Here is a 17922-nt window from a genome sequence, read left to right on the forward strand (position 1 = left end):
CACTAACAGAGTATCGGCCCTATCCCACACTTGTATTACTTCTCATTATTTGACCTGACTTTTTACTAGGAAACATAGTGAGCTGTAGACGTTAGGAAAATGTGTTTGTGCATTTAAGAATGAATAAAAAAAGCTTGGCTTATACCTAGGCTTATACATAGACTTAGGCCAAGTAAGGGTTAACATGGGGCTAGGGTTTGGGGCAAAACTCGCCCCTCTCCACTCAAAAAGTTGTGGATCCTCTAGTGCCACATGATACAGACGTATCCTAACAATGGCCTCAATTGACGTATGGTACCAGTGCTTACAATAACAGTATGTTTTATAGTCACATAATGTCTGTGTAAACCTGACACTAATGTCTATTAAGACAACACTAAAAGTGTATGGACCAAGTCTATGTTAGAGTTGAGAGAAAGTGAAAACATTCAAACTGACGTTATCAAACAAGACACAGGCAGACAACAAAGAAACAGGGTTGAGATAAGAAAGATGACAGCTAATAGAACTAATTAAAAAAAAAACCAGCTGTCTTGTGTCTATTAAACTACGCACACAGTACTTTTAGTGCTGGAGAATGTGGCACTCAGCTGGAAATATAGACAACAGATTTTTTTTAAATGGTCTTTTACATCAAAGTGTGAAATATATTTGTGTTGTTTGATTTGCATATGGAGTGGCTAATGAGTACACTTGTCCTGCTGCGAGTAGAGAGTTTATTGGCTTAGGTCGACATGGAGAGAAACAAAGGTGGGTATTAGCTGATTTCAATAGAGATGATGTTCATTACATGTGCAGTTTATAGTTACTGATTACAATTACATTCGAAGAAGGTAGGATTTAAAGCTTAAAACCTCTAATAATAAACCAATTAATAGTTTTTTTCCCCCGTAATTAATTATACAGATGTACAAATACCATTGATAGACATTGTTAAGTTAAACAGGCTTCGGAATGGAGTTAAGGTTTCAAACGTCGGTGTTTTTGCGGGCGTATTTACACATCACCTATAAAAACTTATATCTCTATGCAGATCAAAACAAATAAATAAACCCCATAAATAAGATGGCTGGATCAATATCTGGCCAAATGCGATTGGGAATGTCGTCATACTGAACCTAGCTCCCTTTCCAGTATCGCAGGAGATTGGATCTAGGACCTAATAATCTTCATTTCTGTTTTGTTTGTTCGTTGTCTATTTCTCGGACTTCCTAAATGACTGCGTCTTATTCCAAACTTTCAGCAGGACGGCACTGGTGGACTCGGGCAGGACTCGGGACCACATACCACGAGAGCAGGCCACCATCCTGACCATCTTAGATCTGAAACTTATAAAAGAGAGACAACTCTCTACTATTTGATTGAAATAGGATCTTTAACGACCTTTTTTTTTCTTTTTGAATTAGTATCGTTGTAAATAGTAGATATTATGTTTGAGTATCTATCTACTATTTGATGTGTATAATGCGAGGGGCCGCCCCGAACAATTGCGGGACTCTATGCGAAAATGATTTCGCGGCGCCAATGGGGTAGGGATAAGCATAATGTCAAAGTTCAGATTTTGAATTAGAAAATATATTGGTCTTTGATTTAAATGAAAGCTGACAATGCTGATTTTTTTTTAATCGCGCGTAGGATTGGCATCCTAAAATGACAACTTTGTCTATTTTTCAGATTTTTATGCGTTTTCAAGAGATTTTAATAATTTCACATTTCCAGGACTTTTTAGTTGGCCTATATTTTGCTATTTCAGGGGATTTCCGGGAGACCGCGAAAACACTGATATTATGTATAAGTTATATTTTTTTTACTTTAATAATTTACACCTTGAATTAACACGGGGCCAATGAAAGTGCTTGGCCCACTGCGGCTGCATAGGTTGCAGTGGCCTACGGCCGGCCATGCTAATAAGTGGGTAATACATCACAATGTATGAACGGAAGTAATATACCGGCCAGAAGGAAAACGTTTTGGCTTGAAAACTAAACCTAGTTGGATGCTTGCTGTTTGTATGTTATAACATATGCCCTGTGAGGTTCAAGAAGCTTACAGCTGTTGTTTTTTAACAAGTTAATATGTTTGTGCACACTTATACATATTGAATGTAAAACAAGTAAAATGGGCGCTATGAAAAGATTGTAAGTAGCCATTGCTTCTGTTTGCAGCACGTTAAGACAATAACTAAAATTAGATTTCCAATAGCACATTCCATTCTCAGATAAGGTCTCGTTTAAAACACAAGCTGTCTCATTAGAAATGCAAATTGAATAGACAAACAAGACTCTATGGGTCCGTTAATTAGGCAAGCATTGCAGGTCAAAGAGCAGGTTAATATTTGTTTAGCGCGTACAAAAAAGTTTTGAGAGTTTTTATTTTGTGATTGATGAATATGTCAAGAATAAATGTATTCTAGAAATAAAAAGAACTGTGTGTACCATTGAGTTTATAACAGGCGTAGAGATACTTTCATGATGTTGATATTTGAAATTTTCATGGTGTTGATATTTGAAACTTTCATGGTGTTGATATTTGAAACTTTCATGGTGTTGATATTTGAAACTTTCATGGTGTTGATATTTGAAACTTTCATGGTGTTGATATTTGAAACTTTCATGGTGTTGATATTTGAAACTTTCATGGTGTTGATATTTAAAACTTTCATGGTGTTGATATTTGAAACTTTCATGGTGTTGATATTTGAAACTTTCATGGTGTTGATATTTAAAACTTTCATGGTGTTGATATTTAAAACTTTCATGGTGTTGATATTTGAAACTTTCATGGTGTTGATATTTGAAACTTTCATGGTGTTGATATTTGAAACTTTCGTGTGTTGATATCTGACACTTTTGTTGTTTATGAATAGTTCACAACGATTAGATATTGACATTGACATCAAGCCCGAGCACTGACTGCACTTCTCAAACCTTCATGCTCAAACATTATACATGGAATATAAAGAAATACAAGAGATGATGTAACCATTCTAAATATTTGTTTTCAGTTTTTACAATTCAGTGATTCTAGCACAAGTTATACGATTAAAAATATCCAATAAAATTTCATAAACTAATCAACATTTTAATCATTCAGTGCATGTAAGCCTTGGTGACCTGGGTGACTTCATCCCCGGCCACGTCATCCCCGGTCACTTCAACCCCGGTCATTTCATCCCCGGTCACTTCATCCCCTGGTCATTTCACATTTCATCCCCCGGTCATTTCATCCCCAATTAAATATTTTTCTTTTTGATTGTTTAATTGTGCTGTTAAGGTATATGCTGTAAGCCCTCATTTCATCTTATATATAAATATGATTACAATGCAAAAAGCATTCTACATAATCATTCAGTGCATGTAAGCCTGGGTGATCGTTCACTTTATCCCCGGTCACTTCATCCTCGGTCATTTCATCCCCGCTCATTTCATCCCCTGGTCATTTCATCCCCCGGTCATTTCATCCCCAATTAAATATTTTTCTTTTTATTGTTTAATTGTGCTGTTAAGGCTTTGGTTTTAAGCCCTTATTTACATAATCATTCAGTGCATGTAAGCCTGGGTGACCGGTCACTTTATCCCCGGTCACTTCAACCCCGGTCATTTCGTCCCCGATCACTTCATCCCCGGTCACTTCATCCCCCGGTCATTTCATCCCCGGTCACTTCATCCCTGGTCATTTCATCCCTACATTCTACATTATCATATTTATATATTAGATAAAATGAGGGCTTAAAGCCAAAGCCTTAACAGCACAATTAAACAATGAAAAAAAAATTTAATTGGGGGTGAACTGACCGGAGAAGAAATGACCGGGAACTGTAAGCCTGATGTATGGACATTAACATCAAAGCAATAATTTATTATCCACACCTCGGATAACCTGTAATCAACCTTCCATCAACTCCTCACTTTCCACTGGGCGATACAGTAACAAACAATACTGGCTTTCAGCTGGCTCCCAAACTGTTTTTTAAATAATAGAGGTTAAACACTCACCGCTTTACTGCAAAAATACTCAAAGAATAAAGGCGACCCGAACAGCACAACCACAAGAATACTCCTCACTGGTGTATATAACTATAAAATCCAAGAACAGTGTCATTCCAAAAGACACAAACCGCAAAAATACAGCTTAAAGCTACAAAAAGGAAGAGCAACAGTGCAATGCAATTGACATTTGCTACATCTTGCAGTTGCACACCGCAGTAAGCACAGTTCTATCTTCCACCATTCAAATGTACATAGAAAACTTGATTGCCTGCGATCATTCACATTCACTATACGAGGTCCTTCTTGTGTATGTAGACTGCCATTCGGTACTTATTGAGATGTTTACCGTATTTGAATGTTGCGTCGACTCAACAAAATAAACATCTAGAACGTAATTCTACTTTGAAGAAGCGTCTGTAATTTCTAAGAAAACCTCCCATTGTAAATATAAAATAAAGATAACTGTTACGTGCGCATCTTAGTGTGAATGTGAAATGGTGCGATTGCGTGTTGAAAGGAAAGAAGAACCGAAATGGAGGACTATGAACAAGAAAGTGTTTTCAGTGTTAATAAAGATTAAAGTATTTATAAACTGTGATTTTGTCGTTTACATGTCTAAAGAGTCTCATCCAATATGAAAACGTAACAAGTGGCGCCCAACGCAAAGGTAACCCACGTATCCCTCTATTCACAGGGGATCTCCTGTCAGCAGACAGTAGAGATAGTAAAATCTAGATCTAGAGACAGGAGAACATTCGATTCGATATTATTAGAAATAGACTATGGCGGACAGGGCTGAGGTAGCAGCGTTGAAGGAAGAGGGAAGGTTGTTGGAGCTTGAAGGGGCAGAACTAAGAAAATACGTACAAGAAAGGTTGATGGAGAGGGAGAGATTAGCAATGGAAAGAGACAAAGAAAAGGAGAGATTAGCGATGGAAAGAGAAAAAGGAAAGGAGAGATTAGCGATGGAAAGAGACAAAGAAAAGGAGAGATTAGATAAGGAGGACAAAAGAGAAAGGGAAAAAGAAAATGAGAGATTAGCGATGGAAAGAGACAAAGAAAAGGAGAGATTAGCGATGGAAAGAGACAAAGAAAAGGAGAGATTAGATAAGGAGGACAAAAGAGAAAGAGAAAAGGATAAGGAGATAGTAGCAATTGAAAGGGAAAAGAAAAATGAATTGGTCGCCATTGAAAGAGAAAGATTAGCATTTGAAAAAGAGACAGCAGAGAAAAAGTTAAAAACAGACCAAGGAAAAGAGAATGATAAAAGAAAGAGTGAATCTACAGGGAATAAACTGGCAAAATATAAAGGTTTGATATTCAACGAAGACAAAATGGACATAGACATTTTTTTGAAGAAGTTCGAAATAGAAATGAGAGAACTGGAGTACCCTGAAGACAAATGGACATTCTTATTGTCAAGATCATTTACAGCGGAGGTGCCTTCAAAAATATGTATGAACCAGAGTAACTACAGCATTGTGAAAGAACAACTACTTCGAACTTTCGGGAAAACAGAAGCTTTCTATCGCCAACAGTTTGTTAATTGTGAGATAGAACCAGAGGATGACCCGCAGACCTTCTTGGACAAAATGAGCAGCCATTTCGATAACTGGATAGAAACCGCTGAGGTAGAAAAAACCTTTGACAGTCTTAAGACATTTCTCATGCTGGACAAAGTGATGTACGAGTGTCAGGAGGAATTAAAAATATTTCTGTTGGAGAGGAAACCGAAATCCATAGAAGACATAGTAAGACTGATAAGGGCTTATAAAGTGGCACATCCCGAGAAGAAATTATCTAGAGGCAGTGATATAGAAGAAATAGTTGCCTTTAACAGAACATGTGAGACACAGAATAACTCTCACAGAACAAGGGAGACACAGGAGAGACAGTATAGAAGTGGTACATATGAAAGACAAAATGATAGCCGCAACGGAAGATATCAAGGAAACAGACAGGAAAGAAAGGACTGGGAGAAAGGTAGAATAGAGCAAGGCTTATCATTGTCATCTGATACTGGAACATTGGAGATTTTTCATACATTCGTAGGGAAAAAGGCAGCCAAGACCATCAGGGATACTGGGAGCACTATTATTGGAGTGAATAAGAATTTAGTGGAAGACCATGAATATACAGGCGAATCTAGGAAGTGTGTTATGTTTAATGGGAATATTGTACAATTACCGATTGCTAAAGTTAGTATAGACACACCGTATGTTAAGGGGACAGTGGAAGCTTGTGTTGTAGATCAGGGTGAGATAGATTTAATTATTGGAAATATCCATGGGGTGAAAATATGTTCAGTAAGGGAGATTGAGAATTGGAAGAAATATTATGGGATAAAGTCTACGCGAGGTAGAAATGGGGATGTGGAAGAAGACATAAGATCTCATACATCAGATGACATGGGTAGCAGAGAGCACGAGAAGAAAGAATTAACAGATAAGGTAGAAAGCAATGCAATAGGAATGGGTCCAAATCAAAGTAAAGTAAGGCAATCAGTGGTACAGGGAAAGCGATTTAAACCCACATATAGACGTACAAGTTCATACATCTTATGCTTTAATTGTGGGAGAAGGGGGCATATTAGAAGACAGTGTCAACAATTAATTAGAATTAAGGATTCAAGGTACAATAGTGAAGAGGCGTATACGAGAAAAGAGAGGGATATTAGCAGCCTAGAAAACAGTACAGCTAGATCATTAGGTAGTAGGATCACAATGGGACATCATTGCAAAGGAGGGAAGCGGAAAGGATGGCATGTCAATAATGTTAGAATTATATAGATAGGATTAGAAAAGGTGGGAATGATGGACATTAATTATTATTCTATTCTACAATGAATAAATATATGTGTAATGAATTGAATATTGTTGTTACAATATGCATGGAGCAAGATAGACTTTGTTTGTTAACTATTTGATTGCGACTGGAATGATGGTGTTTTGTACAGGCATACGATTATGAGTGGGGAGTTGTATTAATAGAAATATGATTACTTATAGATATATGTTAACAGAAGTGGTTTCAATTGCTCATAATAACAGTTATTATTGTGATGAATATAATTGTTATTCCATGTTGGAATTGTATTGGTATTAACATGACATTGTGTTTGATTTTGTGTAGTTATTACATTATGGTTTTATATGTTACTGATTTGTTTTAACTTGGAATAGTCTGATAATATATTCAGTGATGTGTATTTTGGACGTTCGATGTGCATCGAACTTGTTAAACAGGGGGGGTGTTACGTGCGCATCTTAGTGTGAATGTGAAATGGTGCGATTGCGTGTTGAAAGGAAAGAAGAACCGAAATGGAGGACTATGAACAAGAAAGTGTTTTCAGTGTTAATAAAGATTAAAGTATTTATAAACTGTGATTTTGTCGTTTACATGTCTAAAGAGTCTCATCCAATATGAAAACGTAACAATAACACGGTGGTGATTTAAGACTTTCCTCTCGGCTGCCCTTCTCCCAATTCTACGTGAAACTTGCTGAGAATACTCCCTTAGAGCACTTCAGATAAAGCGGGCAGTGAGTTTGAAAGTCGCCTTGTCCCCATACAAAGGCAGACCTGTAGCCGCACATGGACCAGTTATCTCTCTCTCTCAATTCCATGTCCCGATCGCCCTACATGCAAAACGCGACATTCTTAGAGAATGTGGTCTATTGTTTCGTAGTCTTCGATGCAGTGGCGACACCGTGTGTCGTAATTTTCTCGAAACTGTCCGAAGTAAACACCAATTGGTCAGTGACCAACTCGGAACTGGGCTAGGGCGGCTTGCTCCGCACGATAAAGTTGCCACCACGCATACTTTTGGTCTACTCAACTGCATATGAAGCTCACGGCCTTTATAGGAAGCGTCCCAACCATCGTACCAATGTGTCCCAACCATCGTACCAATGTTTCCCAACCATCGTACCAATGTGTCCCAACCATCGTACCAATGTGTCCCAACCATCGTACCAATGTGTCCCAACCATCGTACCAATGTGTCCCAACCATCGTACCAATGTGTCCCAACCATCGTACCAATGTGTCGCAACCATCGTACCAATGTGTCCCAACCATCGTACCAATGTGTCCCAACCATCGTACCAATGTGCCAACAATCCCTCTGAGGGGGGGGGGGGCGGGGGAAGGTATACCTGGGTGATTGCTTTTTAAATGTATCTATAAAAAAAAGTTGAACGCTAAAGCCTCCTCAAACCAATACACTAATCTCTGTGCCAGCGAATTGCTTATGAAAATAGAAGGTTTATAGTTATCTATTGTTAGCTCCAAACTTTAAAGCGGCGACCTACAAGGTATAAAGGGTGCTAATTCAACTTATACCACCACATTAAACAAGTACAATTTCTTTCCCTTTTCGAGATACCAAACAAAATAATTAAATTACCTATAGTTAATTAACTAACTAGCTACTAAGTCTAGTAGATTGATAGGGCCATGGCAGGAACTAATGTAGGTCTTATAATATATTTCTAAATGTGCGTCTTTCCAACTCTGCCATTGAATATCGTGATCGTGTTTTCTAGGCATTGAATGTAGAGAATGTTTTTTATCATCCAACTTGAGCAGTGAACTTCGGTTAGTGTAAATGATATTGATGTTTTTTTTATCATCCAACTTGAGCAGTGAACTTCGGTTAGTGTAAATGATATTGATGTTTCTTGTCATCCAACTTGAGCAGTGAACTTCGGTTAGTGTAAATGATATTGATGTTTTTTTTATCATCCAACTTGAGCAGTGAACTTCGGTTACTGTAAATGATATTGATGTTTTTTTTATCATCCAACTTGAGCAGTGAACTTCGGTTAGGGTAAATGATATTGATGTTTCTTGTCATCCAACTTGAGCAGTGAACTTCGGTTAGTGTAAATGATATTGATGTTTTTTTTATCATCCAACTTGAGCAGTGAACTTCGGTTACTGTAAATGATATTGATGTTTTTTTTATCATCCAACTTGAGCAGTGAACTTCGGTTAGTGTAAATGATATTGATGTTTTTTTGTCATCCAACTTGAGCAGTGAACTTCGGTTAGTGTAAATGATATTGATGTTTTTGTTATTTTTCTGCTGTTACCCAATAGTGTCATTAGCTCCGCTAGCGCCTCAGAGTTCTGGCCATTGCTGGCAAGCAGAAGAATTTGCTCTTTAGGATAATTTATTATTAGAATGGTATTAAAACATTTTTAAGCAATTTTTTTTGACCTAACGAGGTATTACTATTACACAGGCTCTATTTTGAAGAATATTTATCCGGCTATTGATCTATAATATCCCATACATGATCACAGACAAATTGAAGAAGTCATCGTAATGTCTTTCTCCAATACCCAGCTTTTCCTAGGCGTGGCACAGCTTACTCGGAAGGCCATCGTCCCTCTGTCACATGGAGTCATCGTGGCAGTATTGGTCATGATGGACAGAAGAGTTCAGAGGACGGCATCAAAAAGTCGGAGAATCAACATCTTGTTGGTCAAGAAATTGGATTACTCTATGGAGGCTCATTAGTCATCAATGCCATAATTGGTAAGTACACAGAGAAAGAATACTCGGGGTCACTCGGGGATAATAAACTAAAAAAAAGCCATACTAGAGAATCAGATATAAGTGTCTTACCTGATGAGTCTATATGTGGTTTCACTTGCTAGATGTTCTGTGTGACAGTGGAGATAGGTTAGTACAAGTCTGGCCGTTGATGATTTATGTAAAAATTTGATGACTTGTGTAATGTATTCCATATTATCATAGATATTTTGATATATATATATATATATATGACTTTTGTATGGCATTAAAAGATTTGTAAAAAGCGAATTAATGAGTTATGTAAGGTATTTTAACAAATGAAATGTTTTATCTGTAATTAGGTCCAGGAATCTTCGGTACACCCAAAGCTGTTCTAGCTGGTGTCGGATCAGTTGGTATGTGTTTGGTCATGTGGACCTTCGCAGGAGTCTTCAGCATGTGTGGTAGGTCCAAGTTTAGCCGTTGCATACCAATATTTGCTATATGTCAAGTTTTTAGCACGAGCTCATATATCAAGTCAAGCATGTGCTATATGTCAAGTCTTTAGCACGAGCTCATATATCAAGTCAAGCATGTGCTATATGTCAAGTCTTTAGCACGAGCTCATATATCAAGTCAAGCATGTGCTATATGTCAAGTCTTTAGCACGAGCTCATATATCAAGTCAAGCATGTGCTATATGTCAAGTCTTTAGCACGAGCTCATATATCAAGTCAAGCATGTGCTATATGTCAAGTCTTTAGCACGAGCTCATATATCAAGTCAAGCATGTGCTATATGTCAAGTCTTTAGCACGAGCTCATATATCAAATATTGAGCTGGTGACGTCTCTAGCCAAAGAGATGCCAAATGCAAATGGCGTCAATTATTTTTTAAAACCTTTTCAAGGACTGAACAAAAAAATCTTTTTTTTTTCCCTTGTCTCAACTTGCTAGTGAAAGTTCTAGAACATTTTACATTCATACATTTCCCCAGGTGTTGACTAGCAACGATTAGAACAAATGAAATGATGGCGATAATGATATTCTACAGTATGAAATTATAATATGAAATTTATTTATTAATGCCTTTAGTGTGTAACTATTTATAAATACAACTATAGCTACAATGTGGTCCACTCTATCCAATATGTACATATCTATCAATCTAGCTACATCTGCTCGTAGCTTTTCTCTGTACCATTTCAAATCTATTCAGTTTGTATTTCACTTGTATTCACCATGTTTTACATTTTCAGTTTTCTATATTCATTCTGTATTTCAGCTATATTCACTCTGTATTTCGCTATATTCACTCTGTATTTCAGCTATATTCACTCTGTATTTCAGCTATATTCACTTTGTATTTCAGTTATATCACTCAGTATTTCAACTATATTCGCTCTGTATTTCAGCTATATTCAGTATTTCGGCTATATTCACCCAGTATTTCAGCTATATTCACTCAGTATTTCAGCTATATTCACTCTGTATTTCAATTATATTCACTCAGTATTTCAGCTATATTCACTCATTATTTCAGTTATATTCACTCAGTATTTCAACTATATTCACCCAGTATTTCAGTTATATTCACTCAGTATTTCAACTATATTCACTCTGTATTTCAGCTATATTCACTCTGTATTTCAGTTATATTCACTCTGTATTTCAGCTATATTCACTCTGTATTTCAGTTATATTCACTCTGTATTTCAGTTATATTCACTCTGTATTTCAGCTATATTCACTCTGTATTTCAGCTGCTTTATGTTTTGCTGAGTTAAGAGAATCAGTGAGAAGAGAAGGTGTAGAGTATGCATATATTACAGAAGCCTTTGGGCCGTTGGCTGGGTTTGTGTATTCATGGATGAGAATAGGTGAGTAAAACTATAACAATTATGAAATATTTACAAATGATGGTTCGTTGATAATAGGGATTTCTTAAGTAAACTTAACTGATTTTAAAAAATGTGCTTTGGTACTCCAAGTATTTAAGGAACACTGGCTGAAATTTAATTTTTTGCTCCTTTTAGTGGGAAAATTTAATTTAGTGTATTAGCTTCTTAAAAAAAAAGGAGTAGAATTTTCTCTATTAAGCATTAATGCGTCGGCTTTTAAAATACTTACTGCAACGAAATTGCGAATAAAAACCTTTTGGTGAACATTAACTGCTGCCGTTTCAATCTGGAAGGGTGATTAGTTGTTCTAGGCACGAGGTAAGTAAAAACAGGTGCGCATTTTTACATCCAGCCGAAGTGAGGAAATTAGTATTGAGTGGTGAATCAGGAATCACTCAGTGAAGGTCTTTGTAAATATATTATTTATTAATATCAGGTGACCGAGCCTCGCTCGGATGAATAATTTGTTAAGGAAGTCATACCCGAAGTCATTTTGGGAATATTCTTGTAATTACGAAAATGAACGATCGGATAAAGACTACTAATCTGAAGAGTTGTTTTAGTGTTCTGTTAGTTCTAATTGTAGGCCTAATTGTACATGTCGATTAAATTTAAAGTCTTTTAAGTCCTCCTACAGCCTAGACAAACTACAGCTCACGTCCGTCTTATAGTTTTACAATCCATCTTTTGCGTAAAACAATTGTAGGCTTACTATTAATGGCTTGAAAGAAAGTCATTGCAGTGTAACTTTTCTACGTTATAGGGTAAAACATGCACTTAGTGACAAAGTAAAATGGCGCATTTTTTCTTATTAGACTTAAATCATCGCATTAGTTTTCTAAAGAAACGTTTCCGTGGGGCACCTCAGTTGCGCCGAACAATATGCTCGTTACCCATACGGGATACGTGCCCTGCCCAGCCTGACTATAAGAAGTTCATACCGGCTTTTGCCATCCTTCCATCCCAGTGGTGCTACAGCCCGTGGAGGGATATGGCCTGCTTTTACACATCCCTCCATTCAGATCTCTCTTGGGCCTTCCGTCAACACGCCCTAACTCCAAGCTTTTTACCGAGGTTTATAGTTAAATCAAAAGAGACTGCAGCGTACGCAAACTCGTTGACCGCTAGATGGATATCATGTTTAGTGTGAGCAAGTAAGGCGTAGAGAAGCTGTGTTATGACCCTTTCCTTTGTTTTGGTACAGGAGAGGTAGACACCGAAGCATGAGCACATGGTAATAATTCACCAGCAAAATAATAATAATAATAAGGCTTGTCTTAGAGTCCGAAAATTAATGAGGATTGCAGCTGTGACCTACATATCTTGCCACTTCCAAGGCAAGCATAACCGTTGTCCGCGGTGCTCGATTAAGATTTTCTTTTAGCGTCTGCGTTTGTCCTCGGCAGCAAATTTTCTTTTGGTCTCAAATGTGTATCCGAATTCTTTAAGTCCGACAGTTACGCTGGACAGAGCAGTATCCTGTATGGGAGACGAATCTCAGACGAACGCATGCCAAAGGCAGTCTTTTTTGGTGAGCTAAAAAGTGGTCTACGTAACACCGAAACGCTTAAAAGACCAGCTTATGGCGCAAACTTGACTTAGCTGACATAGAAGAGAGCATATGGTTGCATGCAACCTCAGAACGAGACAGCTGGAGGTCACCAGCAAAATAAACAACAAAGTAAAAGGTATCTACACCGCTCTACACAATTAAAGAGTAAACAACTTATTAAGCACTTAAAACACAATAACTAATCATATATCGGCACATTTAATTTCATTACTTTTCTTTCATAGTTCTATAATAAATCAATCTACAGTAAGATGGTGCGCAAATGTTTAATTAGGTCTATTGATCCTTTAGAACTCGAACTTGTTTGCAAAGAAATATTTTAGTATACTGCTGTAAGCTTAGTGACGTAAGCAGCGTTTTTCCCGTTTACGTCATGGAAAATTTTCATTCATAAAACATTCTAGCCAAAATTAATTTTTCGATAATGAGCCATTTTCAAACCGATATAACGGTCGATCTCGAGTTTTCCCGATGTGGCCAATGAGATGAGAATTTTTTTCTCACTATTATGCACATACCGTGAAATTTTAAAGAAAAACGTTAGAGCCGTTTTCGAAATAAAATTTATATATATATATAAATATAAATATATATACATACATACATACATACATACAAGAATTGCTCGCTTAAGAGTATAGGATATTGTAAATATTTTTGTTTTTAACTTATGAAAAAATATTTCATGAAATTCTTTAAACTGTATTTCTTATAAGTTTAACTAAAAACGTATTCTATTGCTCTGGTAAGTTCTGATATGAAAAAAAAAGCAAACTCTTATTGATTCAATTTTGTTTTTTTATTAATTAAGCCTCTAATTTCTACAGCTGCTGCCGAGCCGTGTTCTACAGCTGTCTTTGCTCTTGCATTCACTGACTATGTCGCCGACGCTGTATTCGATCAATGTGGGCCACCAAGACTCTTTGTTATCATAGTGGCCTCCATGGCAGTGTGTGAGTCAACATTTAATTGTCTTTTCTTAACTACTCGTTGACAGATATAACAAGGGCCCTGGCCTGACCAACACAAAAGCTAGAACAATAGAAAACTAACATTGAACAAAAGAAGCGCCCGGGGCAAGGTACTTTATTGGCGCTCCCCCTTTTTTTCAGGAATCTCACATAGAAATATAGGCTTATAAATAAAATGTATTTAATAATTATATAATACAACCATAAAACGGATTACCGAACTAAAACATCTACAATAATATTACTTCTACAATATACTCGCCTGTTTTACTTTTTAATAAGAACGCGGAAACTCCGTGGTGTTCTTTTCTAAACTTCATTCATGAATCGCTAGCAAAAATGTATTGCAACTAATATTAACCTGCATAAAGTAAATGTTTATACCAAATCTCACTCTACAAGGATGTAAAAAGGAATGTAAAACCCCAGGCTGGTTGGCTTATAAATGTTAAAATACAATTAGGCCTATCGTTATTTAAATTTGTCATTTCTATCAATTTATTTTTTTAATGTCATGGTAATGCCAAGAACTAATAAGGCTAGTCTTCGATTTTGAAGATTAGTGAGGAATGCAGTATTTCCCGTGGCTGCGCAGTCCCAGATGTGACCTACATATTTTACCACATCCAGGGCAAGCATAACCATTGTCCGCAGGCAAATGTCGATAGTCTTTAGTTATGTACATATTGCTTTTAAATTAAGGAATCGATTTTGGGGACTTATTGAACTACTCGCTACAGATGTATCCTCAATTTTAGACAAACATCATTTCCCGTCATACTGGCAATGTCTTCGTTTCAGAAGAGTAATTCTGAGTGCAGTGTTTGGTTTCGCCGACCCAGTTGCAACCTGCATTTTTTCCTGCTACTGATGCAGAAAAAGCCGTTGTCTATTTAATTTTTCGTGACGTCTTCTGTGCTTGTCTTCTCCAAGGTCTTTCTTCTGGACCTCAAATGTGAGAGCTCTTCAACTGTTTCTTTCTTATCTTCTTATCTTATATAATACAGATGTTACTTCAAAAAAGAAGATGATTACGTCCTACGCGTCATGCATTCAGGCATGCATATTAACCAATGACTTAAATTCTGCCAAGTCAGTGGTTTTCCTGGCTAGCTCAATCTGTCGAGTGATCCATCAGACACCGACAGACGTCATACTATTTGTTTAGAATCTTTCCTGAAACTTTGAAAATAGCAGCGCCTTCAAGATCTCTAAGTGTCAGACCAACACAAACCAATTCACTAGAGTCTCACTACATTCAAACAAACAACGTAAATGTATAAGCAAACAAAAAGACTTAAAGCGTTAAGAACTTGTCTAGAGCAACTATCAGATCACAAGGAAACTTGTTTTCATTCTGAGATCAATCGTTAAGAACTTGTCTAGAGCAACTATCAGATCACAAGGGAACTTGTTTTCATTCTGAGATCAATCAGTAAGATGAAATCAGGTTTCACAGTCTAAGAAAAGATAATTCGAACCATTTGGACTAGATTTATCGTACACAATTGGCTCCTATAGTGTAGAATGAAACATGTTTGCATGTACTACTAGATAACATTCAATTCTCTTTGATTCACTGCAAGCCATCATTTTGAACGCTCGTTTTTACACAGAGATAGGGGAAATGAGGGACTTGAAAAAAGAAAGCTTATTTTCAATCTCAGGTTTGCAGATAATATAGACCTCTTTGGAGAAAATGTAGACCAGTTGCAACATCTTACTTCAAACTGGATGCTGCAGATAGTGCAGTTGATATGGAAATCAGTGCTGAAAAGAACAAAATATTAGTTTGTGGTGGAGATAGTACGAGATGTTGTATACAGTTGAATGGTCAAACATTAGAAGAAATTAACTCATTTAAATACCTAGGGTCAAACATAACAAGAGACGGAGGATCAATAAAAGAGATGCAAGTATGTTTAAGCTTGGCATCTGCTGCTATGAGCAAACTGTGGAAAATCTAATATCAGCTTCTAAGTAAAATTAAAACTGTATTCTTCGCTAATGGTCTCTGTAGGCCTACTCCTATATGGTTGAGAATTTGGACACTGAACCCTGAGGCTAAAGAATCCAAGTTTTTGAGAGTAAATGCTACAGAGAAATGCAGAGTATCGAATACCAGGAAAAGAAGACAAATACATTTGCACATTTACAAGTCAACAAAAGGGAAGAACCTTGTAATACCGCGAAGAGACCAAAACAGCTGGTTCGGTCATATGATAAGACATGAGTCACTATCAAAAGTCATTCTTCAATGTACAGTGTACCGGCTTCTCTCTGGATATCCTGCTAAGAGCGACTGCTGACAGGAAAACATGGAGGTATTGGGTTACACGAACTGTAACAGCACCCCTACGACAGAAAGCATTGAACAGATGAGAGAAGCCACTACACAGACTCATAATAGCTATGTGTGTATCATATTGAAAAGTTATTATGGAATTTCCATATTGTTGATATTATTATGAAATCAAACTAAGCCTGTGAGTTTCTTTAAAAAATGATTTTAAATCAAGCAACATAAAAAATTAAAATAAAACAGGAACACATAACTAAAATGCCATTTAACCTTAGTTAGGCCAGTGTTAGAACATGCACCCTCTGTTTGGGACCGCTTAACTGAAGAAATCATAAAGAAACTAAAACAGAAATTAAGAGACAAATCAGGACATAGGATTATAAAGTTAATAGCAATAATAATAATAATAATATTAAAACATAATCAAAATTTTCAAATAGAAATTTTTTAAAATAAATTACTCAGAAAGAATCAAAGATAAAGACAAATTTCTTATTCCATATTTACTTTTCCCCAACTAATGTCAGGTACCCATTAGAGCTGGGAGGACTCAGTAAAGTAAAGGCGGTTGGTCGTTATGCTGACCACATGACACCCTCGTTACCCGTGGGCCACAGAAACAGATGACCTGTAATCTATGCAATACAAAGAATACAATGTTAAATTTTACCTAGTATTAAAATAGGACAAGAATTACACGTTTGGCAAGTTAACATATTTAAAATGTATATTTTAGTGTCCATGGCGTTGGTGAATGTAATGTCTACAAAGTTATCAGAGAAACTACAGATGCTGGCTACAGTTGGGAAACTCTCAGCTCTCTCTGTTGTAGTTGTTATGGGGATCAAGAGATTAACGGAAGGTAACTGATAACGTTTAATTCATTGTTGTCTTTCTAATCTTTAGACACGACAATTATAAATTGTTCTTTATTCTGAGCATAATGTTAAAAGTAGATCTAAATCTTATTCACTTTTATTTGTTAAAATGTTTGAAAGCCTAAAACTTTGTATTGAATTAAAACGTAACTGGAAGGGGGAGAAATGCAACAATTCTTATCGCAAGGACGATCAGTGGCATTGCAAGGTACCTGTGGGCCAGGGTTCAAGAATATGTTGGTGGGCCCCCCTCCCCCAACAAGAGACAAAACAATTGAGTAATTGGAATGTATCGTTACATTTCCTAAAAGACATTCCAATGTACCTTTTTTTAAATAAGTAATTAGTAGCATTGTCATTACGTTTGATTCAGTTGGAACTCAGACAAGTAATTTTCTTAAAAGTTAATGTTTGTACAATTTCTTAACAGAATAAAACGACTTCAAGATGTTTCAAATGAATAAAGAAATGTTTTTTACATGCCTAAGGAACTTCTAGGTGAAAACTTTTGGCCTTTTCTCGCTCAATGAAGAAGACAGAGTGAAGCCAACCTGCTCTCTGTGTCATAGAAATAGATATACAGTTTTGAACAATCGATATTCTGAAACTGACGTCACGCTGAACAAACTGATACAAACAAAGTGAGACAAACAAACTGATACAAACAAAGTAAGAAATAAGATGCATGATGTGATATTGTTTGGAAAACATGATGATAAAATGGAGCTGTCTATGATAAAAACAGCCAAATCTTATGTAGCTGTCTATGATAAAAACAGCCAAATC

At 36.6% G+C, this 17922-nt stretch overlaps 1 protein-coding gene across 1 annotated transcript in view; it reads left to right on the forward strand.

Moving 5' to 3' along the window:
* The first annotated feature begins 452 nt into the window (after window positions 1–452).
* The window catches only part of LOC106060811 (b(0,+)-type amino acid transporter 1-like), a 29477-nt gene continuing 12007 nt past the window's right edge, over window positions 453–17922 (forward strand). Inside the window, exons 1-6 of the mRNA XM_056035997.1 lie at window positions 453–750; window positions 9342–9533; window positions 9875–9976; window positions 11275–11391; window positions 13813–13938; window positions 16995–17120. Of these exons, the coding sequence (XP_055891972.1) occupies window positions 735–750; window positions 9342–9533; window positions 9875–9976; window positions 11275–11391; window positions 13813–13938; window positions 16995–17120 (679 nt within the window). The 5' untranslated portion in view covers window positions 453–734. The remainder of the gene's footprint in view (window positions 751–9341; window positions 9534–9874; window positions 9977–11274; window positions 11392–13812; window positions 13939–16994; window positions 17121–17922) is intronic.

The sequence above is a fragment of the Biomphalaria glabrata genome, chromosome 7 (genome assembly GCF_947242115.1).
Source record: "Biomphalaria glabrata chromosome 7, xgBioGlab47.1, whole genome shotgun sequence".
In the NCBI taxonomy this organism is placed as follows: Eukaryota; Metazoa; Mollusca; class Gastropoda; family Planorbidae; genus Biomphalaria; species Biomphalaria glabrata.